The sequence below is a fragment of the Lipotes vexillifer genome, unplaced genomic scaffold (genome assembly GCF_000442215.2).
Source record: "Lipotes vexillifer unplaced genomic scaffold, Lipotes_vexillifer_v1.1 scaffold1586, whole genome shotgun sequence".
Taxonomy (NCBI): Eukaryota; Metazoa; Chordata; class Mammalia; order Artiodactyla; family Lipotidae; genus Lipotes; species Lipotes vexillifer.
The window spans coordinates 929,967-942,079 of record NW_006792103.1 but is presented as its reverse complement, the minus strand read 5'-3'; the positions used below and the strand labels follow the sequence as shown (position 1 = coordinate 942,079).

General features: G+C 40.7%; 1 protein-coding gene across 8 annotated transcripts in view; it reads right to left on the bottom strand.

Annotated features, from left to right (window-relative positions):
* Window positions 1-5,139: 5,139 nt before the first annotated feature.
* The window catches only part of RIMS2 (regulating synaptic membrane exocytosis 2), a 583,562-nt gene continuing 576,588 nt past the window's right edge, over window positions 5,140-12,113 (bottom strand). For 3 of the 8 annotated variants that reach the window (XM_007465315.1, XM_007465317.1, XM_007465322.1), the window contains 4 exons: window positions 10,410-10,522; window positions 10,009-10,110; window positions 8,506-8,645; window positions 7,784-8,002 (listed from right to left, as the gene is read on the bottom strand). In XM_007465315.1, the coding sequence (XP_007465377.1) occupies window positions 7,784-8,002; window positions 8,506-8,645; window positions 10,009-10,110; window positions 10,410-10,522 (574 nt within the window). Of the gene's footprint in view, window positions 8,003-8,505; window positions 8,646-10,008; window positions 10,111-10,409; window positions 10,523-12,113 lie in introns of all 8 variants that reach the window. The other 5 variants (XM_007465316.1, XM_007465318.1, XM_007465321.1 and 2 more) reach the window with 3 other exon arrangements.

The following is a 12,113-nucleotide window of genomic DNA, read 5'->3' as shown; positions in this document are numbered from 1 at the left end:
TGTTTTAGCCATAATTTCTTCAAATACATTTTCAATCCCCTTTTGTCTTCTCCTTCTGGGATTCCTATTATGCATCGATTGGCATGCTTTGTATTATCCCGTAGGTCTCTTATGTTCTTTCTTTTTTTTTTTTTTTCATTTCGGTATCTGTCTGCTGTTCTAATTGGGTGATTTTCATTATTCTATCTTCCAGATCATTTATTCGTTCTGCATTATTCATCATGCTATTCATTGCCTTTAGGTCAGCTTTTGTCTCTGCGAATGAATTTTCTAATTTTTCTTGGCTCCTCTTTATAGTTTCTAGTTTGTTTGTTTGTTTTTACAGTAATCTGCATTTCTGTCAATAGCCTTTCTTAATTCCTTCAGTATTTTCATTACCTCCTTTGTGAACTCGGTGTCTATTAGACTGAAGAGGTTTGTTTCACTCTTTGTTCCTTCAGGGGAATTCTCTTGATCTTTTAATTGAGAGTGGTTCCTCTGCTTCTTAATTTTTTCCCCTTATATTTCTCCTCCTCTGTGAGTTTAGGAGAAATAATTAACTACTGTGGTCTTGGAGGGTTATTTTTATGTGGGGGTATCCCTGTGTAGCCTGCGTGAGTTTAATATTTTTTGGTGCGAGGGCTGTTTTTAGTATGGATGCTTGCTGCCTCTTTCCTCAGTGTATGCTGGCCATTATCCCCTTAATAGGAGGTGTGACTGGTATTTTGGTGACCAGAGCCTGCACTGGATATTGAGTGGGGCCTCCTCTTTGCTCTGTGGTTGTCACTGCCCTGTCACTGTCACTGCCCTGTCAGGGGCAGGGTCTGCTCCCTAGTTGTTGGAGTAGAAGCTCCTAATCCATTTCTGAGCCGTGTTTCTGAGCTTCATTATGAGATAGGCAGGACTGGAGTGTACCCACTGGAAAGGAGCCCCTGGGTATTCCTCCGCTGGAGCTGTTGACCAGTGAGTGTGCACTGTTGTGTCACCTTTTTGTCTGTTGTGCAGGCTCACAAAGTACATTGTTGTTTGCACTGCCCTTGGCCCCACCTCAACCTTGGGAATGCCAGCACTCGGCCCTAGTGTCCCTCAGGCATCGTTTTCGCAAGGCCACCAGCACAGATCCACTGAAGTCAGGTTTTAGGACCACAGCAGTTGCGCGCCTGGACCCAATGTGGAAGGCTATGGAGGCAGCCCAGACCCTGGCCAAGCCCCCATGTGCACGTGCCCGCACAGTCCAGCCCACAGCTGCTAAGGCCAGACCTGTCCCAGCGGCAGAAGCACCCATTGTGTGTTTGGATGTCCCACAGGCACTGAATTTACAAAGCTGGTGGCACAGGTGTAAAACTGTGGCTCACGCAGTCACTGGGAGAGATTTCAGCGCTGCTTCCTAAGTCACGTGGCCCCTGGCACTCAGCTGTGGATGCTGCTTTTAAAGTGTTCAACAGGGAAAAACAAGAAAGATGATGCAAAACGAAATGCCATTTTTTGGCAGTGGCATTGGGTTCCAGGAAAGCGAGTAACCCGAAGAGAGGTAAAGCCATGACAGTAAGGAACAATGTACTTACTGTAAGGAGGAAGAACATTGGAAAACAGATTGCTCTAGGCTGAATCGTGAGAAGAAACACAATAAGATGAGAGCCTCTCACATGGTAGAAAGAGAGGAACACTCTGATGAATGAAGAGGCCTGGGGCTCCCTTGGACTTGGTGCCTAATTCCCCACACCCAGAGCCCTGGGTAAAATTGACAGTGGGGAATGAGCTGCAAGTTTGCTGGGATGAAGGAGAAGACTGATCATTATTCTGGGAAAAAGCTGGAAGATGGCCCCAAATTCTTGTGATGTTGATATGGTTCCTGGCAAGTCCACTGTGTTGAGACCTTCTCTGGCTACCCTGCTCTGGACCACTTTGCTGGTGGTGACATGAGACAGACGGTTGCTATAGGTGTTATCAAAGCAGTGGACAAGAAGGCAGTTGGAGCTGGCAAGTCACCAGGTCTGCCCAGAAAGCTCAGAAGGTTAAATGAATATTATACCCGCCACCGCAGTCTTAATCGGTGGTCAAAGATGGTCTCAGAACAGTTGGTCTCAACTGGCCATTTAAGTTTCATAGTAAAAGACTGGTTAATAACAACAATTCATCGTAAAACCTTCAGAAAAAGGAGAATTTTTTGTGGACCATTTGTTTTGTGTGTGTCAGTTTTAAGTTATTAGTTTTTAAAATCAGTATCTTTTAATTGGTTAAAACCCTCCTTAAGGAAATTATCCCCTGATTTGGATTAAGGCATTGGAATTACATTCATCCTGGAGACCACAATAGGAAAAACTGAGAAAATGGATTCTAATTTAACTTGAGATAAGGCCTTGCCAGTTGCCCTGCTATGGATCAGTGGCTCCCAGTAGCAGGCTTAAATTAAGTCCCTTTGAAACACTGAATGGTAGTCCATTCCAGGTGTCTGCCCAGGTGATAGAATCTATAGATGCTTTAAAAGACCTAGCAGTTGCCAATGATGTTGAAACTTTGGGCACTATACTAATCTCTGTTCATGAGTTTGCCTCCAACAGGTCTGCCTATCTAACTGAAGTAGATGGGAATTTCATTGTAGCTGGAGAAGGGTCAACCAAGTTGTTTAATTTTGTCTAAATAAATAGCACAGGAATTTAGTATATGTACTGAGAACTGGAACCAAAACACCCAAGTTCAATTACAAATTAGACAACAAAGTGCTAACGGGCTTCATCAGGTTCAGATAGTTGTAGATATATAAAAGGACAGACTAAATAGTCTAAGGAATGTTTGTCACCTCCGGAAGTAGCCAGAGCGGTCTTTGTCCTTTTCCCACAAGTTGGTGGAGTAGACATTGGCAGTCAGGAATTGTAATAGGAAAGAACCTTTGTATTCTATTACAAGTTAATCACTAAAAGTATGTTGCCTATAAGCTTAAATTATACATAGTGGCCCATCTCTGGGAAGCCTGCCTCCCAGGTAATGAGCATTAAGCTAAAAAAAACCTTTGTTTAGCTCACAGGAAACATCCTGACCGGGCCCACCTGTGAATGACTGCAGGCAGGAAGAAATTAACACATCCCCTATGCAGGTGGACCAGAACCAGGAAATGTTTGACTTTACTCCCTCCTCTTTTAGTATAAAAGAAGCCTGAGTTCTAACTCAGGCACGATGGTTCTTTGGGGCACAAGTTCACCATCTTCTTGGTCTGCCAGCTTTCCGAATAAAGCCGCTATTCCTTGCCCCAACAACTCATATCTTGATTTACTGGCCTGTTGTGTGGTGAGCAGTATGAGCTTGGACTTGGTAACACTGAGCCCAGGAAGTGCAAAATTCCAGAAGGGAGATTTAGGTTAGGTGCTAGAAAGAAGAGTCTGCTAGAGACCATGGAATGAGCTATATTCCCGAATTTATCTCTCCAGCCACTTGCAAGCAGAGGTTTGATGGCCACCTTTTAGGGTTTCTCTTAATGCTATGAGATTGTTCTGGGTAACCTCAAAGGTTCCTTCAAGGTTCTACGATTCCATCAGCCTTGTCCTTGGCCAAATGTATTAATTAGGACTTGTGACTTCATATAGCAGGCACCCAACTAACCAGAGCTTGAATGTATGGGCTCTCTTGGAAGAGCAAAGATGCAGCCGATCCTCAGTTGTAACGGAACTAGGAACATGAAACCTGCAGGACTCTCTTCAATTCATGCCTCCTTGAAGGAGCTTATAAGTTAGTCAAAGTGTTGATTTAATGATGGAAGAATGTTTAACTCAAACTCCTTATTTCCCAGGTGAAGAAATGATTGCCAGAGAGACTAAGTGACTTAAGTCATATGAAGAACTTGAGTGCCGTAGATTGTTTTTTGTTTGTTTTTTATTCCCTCTTACACACTGCTTCTCAATACACATTTCACAAACCAAAGGTGGATGTGTGAACTTCTGTTCATTCAGTCCATGGATGCTAGAGGATATTGAGGCATCATGAGCTGTGTGAGTGGAGACAAACATGCAGAGAATGTGATTTTTATGCCAAGAATGTTAAAGGTTAAGTCAGTACAGACAGCTTTGGTGATTTCTTGGCCAATTCTCCCACAGCCCCCATGATAGTGACCATCATGTCCTTCATCTTTGCTTGTGGACCCTCGGTGTCTGGAGTTCCTGGGAAAGTGAAGGTGTTGGCGTCGATGCAGCCATGTGGTTAGGGTTTAGTCAGGAACTGCTACAGGAGAGCTCAGTCCTGAGCCAGGAATTGCAGGAAGGGACTAACATGGATCACTTCTGAGAAAGTAGAAGGGCTTTTCAGGAGAGGGCATATAAAAAAAGGCGAGGAGATTTTTAGGAGTGTATGAACAGCAAAGAAATATCTTGCTAGAGCAGAGAGTATATATTAAATAGTGAAAATATGGGATAGATATGGGGGACTGGGCTGGAATCGAGTCCTTGGAAATGAAAGAAATGGCTGGTTCAAGGAATGGAGAGAGAGCTAGGTTTGGATTTCAGTTGGATTTTATTAATTAATCAAACTCGCTCTTAAATTTAGAGCCGGGGAGGACTTCCACTGGAACTCTGCTGGGGTTCTTTCTCGCAGTTTGAGGACCACCCTAGAAGGGTATGGAGAGACCCTCTCTTCCACTCATGCGACAGAAGCCAGTCTCTGGACAGGTTGTTATATATCAGTTGCTCCATGTCAGGTTACCACGTGTGTGTCCCCAACTGAAAATGCACCCCACCCCAGTCCCCCACAAAGTTGAACTGACACATTAGTGGAAACACATAGCATAGTGCCAACTGTCACCCTCACCATCTCCAACCAGGGAATGGCAGAGCCTGTGCGTGATTCTCTTTGACTGCTGTCAGTGGAGGCCACACTGACTCAGAAATCTCACTCGTTTAAATCTGTGAGTTGCTGAGTCATTTCATCAGAAAGCACCTCAATTCTGCAATAATCTTTTTTAAAAGCAACCAATTTTAACGATGTGAGCCGAAATCCTTTGGCATTTTAAAGTGCTCTACTGAGGGCTATCTGCTAAGACTAGCGGTTTGCTTCTGTTATGGAGAGGCGGAAAAGATGATTTCATTGTCTTTAAATCATGTGCGGGCTCAGGGAATGAGCTGTAGCAGGCTTGGGAATGTGTGGGAAGAAGTCAGAAGGCCATGCATACAACGTCTGCAAAGAAAATGTTTTATTTAAAGTGTTAAATACCATCACGAGAATGAATTTGAGTTTTACATTAGTTGGTGTTCATTACAGGACTAATCTGCCCTTTTTTTTTTCCAACTGGAATTCCCTTTACTTTTAAAACATACTATGTACAGGGCAGCAATGGTCACTGGAATAGTGTTATTTACATGACTAAACCACAAGTAGAGGTGCAGACATGTGAAAATTAAAAAAAAACAAAAAAACACCAACATTAAAATAAATACTGCATAATGACAGGTATGTACAAATATTCCATACAGTCATGTCCCTCTTGTTAAAATTAGAAATAATTTATATAGGAATATGCACAAAAGATTATGTGACTGCATCTTAGTATCAGGAAAATGGTAAACGTTTATTCTAAGGGAGAGTATAGACACTATAGATCTAGTAAGTCAATTGTTGCTGGTACACAAGTGTCTACATTATTTCTGTAGAGTTTTATTCGTTCCTTTCAACTTTACCTGGGTCCATCATAGGTCTCAGAATGTCAAGACACAGTCTTGGTGTATTTCGTATTGCACCACATAAAGAGAAGGCATTTTTAGTGATACTCATTTTTAACTTTTGCACCATATCAAACATGATAGTTTTGAATGGTCAACACTGAACTTAAAAAGGAACACAAGAGAGCAATTTTTGTGCGTGGCCTTAAACAGATGGTATGTACGTGGATTTCAAAAGTTGTTGCAAGAAGTTAAAATCCATCTATAAGAATGTGTTATCAAAGTGCACAGAAAGAAACAAAGAAATATGGGTGGTTTATTACATTACTCGGTGACTTTTCTCCTAAGTCGGGGAACTTAAGAGAAATTTGACCTTGCAGCACCACCCAATGGTAATAACTGTCTGTAAAACCAAAGGCAGGGGTTTGATTTTGGGGATTTGTGTGTAGACTTTCGGTGATGGCATCAAAGAACTGTTAATAGGCAGACTGACTTTCTTTGAGTCACCTAAAAATTGGAGCTTTAAAATTATCTGTTGCAAATTTATGTTTGCTATATTTCTTTAGAAATATAATTTGTGAAAAATTGAATTTTACTACAGAAAGAATGAATTAATAAACAGCCTTGTGTTTCAGGGCTCCAAATTGTTAGCGTTTCTATTCACATAGTAAATGGAAATTGGCTAAAGGAATTGCTTCATGCTTTAATTAATTAGAAAACAAAACACAAAACCTAAGACCTTCTAGAAATAATACTTTAACCCCTGTATGAATAATGCTGGTGCTAAAAACAAATTTATTAGACGTTACAATGGCCACATGATTTTAGGCTTTTCCTGTAAACTAAACTTTGAAGATGAAAATAAAATTACCATGCACTGTACAATAAATTGCAAAAGTTCAAATATCTTCTTTATCAAAGACATGCTGACTTGCTCTAATGTACTCCCAAGTCATGTTGCAAGATCCTTTTCAACATGCTTGAAATAAAGAAAGCTCTGTTTTTTTCCCGCCTTGAGAAAGTCAGAGATTCAGAAGCATCTACAGCTCTGAATCAAACATGGGGTATAAGAGAGTATCAGGTCAAAAACTTGTGTTTAGCATAATGTTCACTCTGGTAGGGAGAAAGAAAATAAAAGCTTAAAAGAGAGAGAAGAAAAGTGAGACAGAGGAAGATGTGAACAATTTGCACATATTGAACTTTAAGGTTTGTATATTTAACATGGAAATAAATTGAATATGTTATACTTATTTGTCACACGAAGAGAATTTTAAGTATTTTCTAGAAAGTATTTTCTTCTGTAATGTCTGCCAAAACACAGACTATGATTAAAGAATAAACATGGTGTGTCTTTGTATCACCCTGTTGCATTCTCTCCCTTTTTTAAAACCATGCACTAGTGAAATTTATTTTTAAAAATAATATAAATTGTTGAAAATGGCTGATTTTTATTTTTATTTTTTGCAAGTTGCAGCCCCAAGAAAATAATTTAAGTATTCAGCTAATCTGTGTCCATGCAAAAAAAAGTTTAATTTCATTCAGTACAGTGTAGCCACAGAATTTTGTTTTTCAACTCATCTTGGCATTAGTAAGTGCCATGCCTGCTGGAACTCTGAAGTCTGCCACTGTTCACTATGTCATGCTGGACTGGCTGCTCCCGTCCCCGTCCAGAGGAGGGCTGACGTTTTTGTCCTGGACCAAGTCTTTGGTCTCTTGCTTTTCACCTGATGCTTCCTAGGACTTCATGCCTTGCCTTGTAACATGGCTTAATCGCTGGATAGCTCCATTTCTGTGGCATCACAGGACTTTGGGGTCAGAGAAATGAAGAAAAAGGAATGCTAAAAATATAAAGGTGCCATTGAAAAGGGCTTTTGTTGCATGAAACTGATTCTTTGAGATTAATCCATGGCTTCAGATTGGACCAAAACGTGAGTGTTATTGAACTCCAAACCTGATAGTTCGTCATAGCTCCGCTCTTTCACCTGAGGGCCTTCTTTAGGGCACAATGTGTGCAACTTCCTCTGAGAACACAGGATCGCTTTGTATCCCTAGAAACAGGCTCAGAAGACACAACATTAAGCATGCAGTGTTACCAGGGTTTGCGACCTGTGGGGTTTTTTTTTTTTGTAACGCTGGTTGCTATGACAACAGTTTTACAGCTGCTATGAACGAGAGTAAGAAGGTCCAGTTGAACTTTCCAGAGATGATTGGGAAGCTCTTCTTGTCAGAGGGGCCAAGGTTGGATCTACTAGGGAGGAAGGGGGGAAAAGTTTGAACCAGCCAATCACCATGTTGGATAGCTCCAGTTCATCTAAAAGTATCTGGGCCACTCCCATAAAGGATTTGTGATCCATGCGGCCATAGTCTCCCCAGACTATGATCTGTTGGCAAAATTAAAAGAGCAATGTCAGTATAATCATGTATGTAAAAGCTTGTCAACTAAAATGCATTCAGTAAATGTGCTGACATCAAACATCAGGTTATGTAGTTGTATTTAATTACTGGGATAGTTGTCTTTACCGGAATCCGAAGGTACGTTAGGAAAACTTTACAGGAGTGTTAAGATCATAAGCAATCAAGGAAGATGGGAGCTTATGTGTGATGGGGGTTTACAAGTCTATAGTCACTTTAAAGGAAACAACAGTGTGTATAGCTTTTTTTTTCTTTCTCACATTCATTTCCATTATGGTTTATTACAGGATATTGAATATATCGATAGTTCCCTAGTGTGTATAGCTTTATAGCACTGGCCACTACTTTGAAGTTTCCCAAGAATTTCAGCTGTGAGGAATGGAAAAGGATGCGATAAGAAAAGATGGTGGATACAAAGTTTGACTCCATGAAGACACTTTCTTAGGTAAGGAATATATAATTCAGTAAATACCTGTAAAACCTTTCCTTGGGGACTTTCTTCAAAAGATAATAGTTGCTGGTAGAGGGGTTCCAGCGTCTTTCTTGCCACCTTTGTTTTCTTTTTGGCTATGCAGACTCCATTATCTAATAGATACACCTTTACATATGGTGCTTGGGAAAGAAAACACAGAGGAGAGTTAAGTGATGAGCTATGGTTATGGAACACCCAGCTTACAGGTGATATCTGCCACAGCTTAATCTTAGGCTGGAAGAGCCAGCGGTCAAAAATCACTGGCCTTTCCACATTACGTCAAAATCATTAGCTAAACAATAGATAACTATCAGCCATTCAGGTAGTTTTAGGCAATGTTAACATAGCATCTGAGTTGATTACTATTTTGCCATCAACTGGTTATATGGATTTGAACAACCGCATTAAAAAAAGGAGAAATGCTTCCAGTCCCTAACAATTTCAAGAAAGATGTCTCGCTCAGTTTTTCATGTGTCAATACTTAAATCTAATTAAACGTGCTCGAAATTATATTGTTTTACTCACCCATCCCCACAAATCATTGATCACTCAAAAGGGTTTATTTATTGATGGTGTGGGTACACAACAGGGGTGGGGTTTGATGTAATATGTTCAAATTAGCCAGGAAGAGGCAACTAATTATGAATACCATGGGTTCAAGTTTTTCTGACAGACTCTTCATAAAAACATTTTCGTGCATGTACAAACTGCAGGATTCTTTCTAGCAGAGTCAGTTGACTAAGCGCCAAGACGTTTATGAACACAACTGTCTTAATCACCACTGCAAGGTCGTACAATAGGTAACATACATTACAATTTGGAATTTCTGCAGGGACAGGGAAGCTAGAGATTCAAAATTACAATTCAGTCAGTGGAGGCGCTGAGGTGAGAAACCAAGTTTCAGAATTGTTCTATACATCAGATCCAGTGTTCTCTACATCTCTGCATCAGACATCTGGAATCTGTGGCATTCCCCATGGCTTGAAGCACCTTAGATTATGACATTTCGGTATGAAATATGTGACATCACAATAAAAACTTATAATGGTGCCTCTCTATACATTACAGGAAGTAAGAATCTTAGAATGTCCTTCACATATGGGCTTATACTACTTTGGGAACCTGTAAATATGTTTATTCTAATTCCAGGACTCTAAGGATTCTTAAGGAGAATTTAGACGCTCCAGATAAACTGAAGAATAACACAAAACACTAGCTAACAAGAACTTCTTATGTACATGTCATACAAAATGAATGTGATAGGTTTTATTTTGCAGTGGTTTCTACCACATATGTGCTTATCTAACGACTTGTCTTATCCCCATCTGGCCACTCTCACTGGGTGCTCACTCAGGACAAACACACAAACTACCACTTAACTGTCTCATTTATTAGTGTCCTTGATCATTTAAGAGCAAAGTTTCCAGTATCTAATCAAAAACAAAGTCTGAATTGAAAAGTGTGAATTATGAACAGTAATAGAAGAATCTCTTCTGTTCTTACCTGGCAGTGTCTTGGAACCTGGTTTTACAACAAGGCCACGGGCCCGAATGATTTCCACCTCCAGCTGTCCCTTTTTGTCCATCATTCCTACCTGAATGTCACCTAATGGCATGTGAGGAAGAAACAGTGAGAGAAATGTTTGTGCCAAAGACCTTGGTTTAACATTGTTTCATCATTTCCTACATCTTTTCCTAAATTCAAATATATTTAAAAATTTATCAATGATACCTTACTTTAAAAAGCATATAAATTAAAATGGAAAAAATTTAGTCAAAGTTTTTTGTTTAAATCTAAGATACTCATTCCTGATAATACTGTTAAAGATCCTATGAAATTAAAGAATGTGATTTAAATAATAATAATCTAAAAGAAAAACAATGAATCACATGACAAATTCTTACCCATGGCAGGTGTGGCCAGAGTCTGGCGCCCCACTAGCTGGGCAGGGCCAAGGCCATCCAGAAAATCACTGAATTGGCTATCAGAGGCCAAGCGGACACCAGGGAAAATCAGACTAAAAGTAAAATAACACACAGGATTAAACCCTCGACTCCTGTTTCCATCTAGCCCCCTTTCCATGGCAGGAGCAGTTGGTACCACTATTTTGCCACTTACATTAATTGGATCCCAACCTCCCCACTGCACCTCCACGGCTCTCCCTCCTTATCCTCTAGCAGCCCTCGTCCTGTATTGCAAGCCTCTGTTTATGTGCCTTTCTTTTCCTTGTCTGGAGGGCATGAACTCTGATATCTATGTATAGCACTCAGTACACTTTGAGCACTTATTCCATGACAGGCATTAGCATACTGAATCTCTTAGCTGCACTATGAGAGAGGTTCTATTATTTAACCCATTTTATCGATGAAGAAAGTCTTCAGATCATTCCCATCAACACCCAAACACACTGCTATTTCTTCCACCTTAAAAAAATCCCTTTCCTAACTTCCTTCCCTCCCCAGCTACCACCCCGTTTCTCTCCTTGAAACTTCGCGGAGCTGTCTCTATGTACCATCTTCAGTTTCTTTCCCCTCATTCTCCTTTGAAAATCGAATCAGTTTTTCCTTGCTCTCTTTCTCCACTCCACCAAAATTTCTCTGATGAAGGTTACCTAACAGCCACAGTGGTAAATCCGACCGTTAATACTCCAGACTTGTCTAATTGAACATATTAGCCTCATTTGACCCAACTGATCCCTCCCTCTTCCTTGAAACACTTTCTCCACTTTGCTTCCTGGACTCTCTAGCCTCCTGGTTTTCCTCTTTGGCTATTCTTCCTCAGTCTCCTTTGCTAATTTTGCCACTAAATATAGGAGGCTCCATCTTTTGACTTCTTCTCTGTAAGTCCTGATTCCCTTGGCAAAGCTCATCCAGTTTCCAGGTTTTAAACACCATCTATGCTCATATTGCCTAGACTGACATCTCCAGCTTGGGGCTCTCACTTGCGCCCCAGACCTGTATTCTAACTGCTGTCTCCTTACCTGCTTGAATGTCTAATAGGCAATTGAAACTCAACTTGTCCCAAGCTGACTCTCAACCCCCAAACAAACAAAACATCAAACTCTGCTCTTCTCAGAGGATTCCTATCTTAAATGGCAGCTTCATTCTTTCAATTGCTCAACCCTGGAGTTGTCTTTCCTCTGGACTGAATATTAAAGCCGTAATCCTCAGTATGACTGTATTTGGACAGTAGAACCTTTAAAGGGATATTTAAAGTTAAATGGGTCATAAAGGTGGGGCCCTAAGTTAATATGACTGGTGTCCTTATAAGAAGAGGAAACACCGGGGGTATCCATGAAGAGAGAAAAGACCATGTGAGGACACGAGAAGGTGGCCATTTGGGAGCCAAGGAGAGAGGTCTCAGGAGAAACCAAACTTGCTGACACCTTGATCTTAGATTCCTAGCCTCCAGAACTATGAGAAAATAAATTTCTGTTGTTTAAGTGGTACTGTTTCTGTGTATTTTGTTACGGCAGCCCTAGCAAACTAATATACTCTTTCTCTCACATTCATATCAAATGCATTACTGAACCTTATTGTCTCTACTGTCAAAATACATCCAGGGGGCTTCCCTGGTGGCGCAGTGGTTGAGAGTCCGCCTGCCGATGC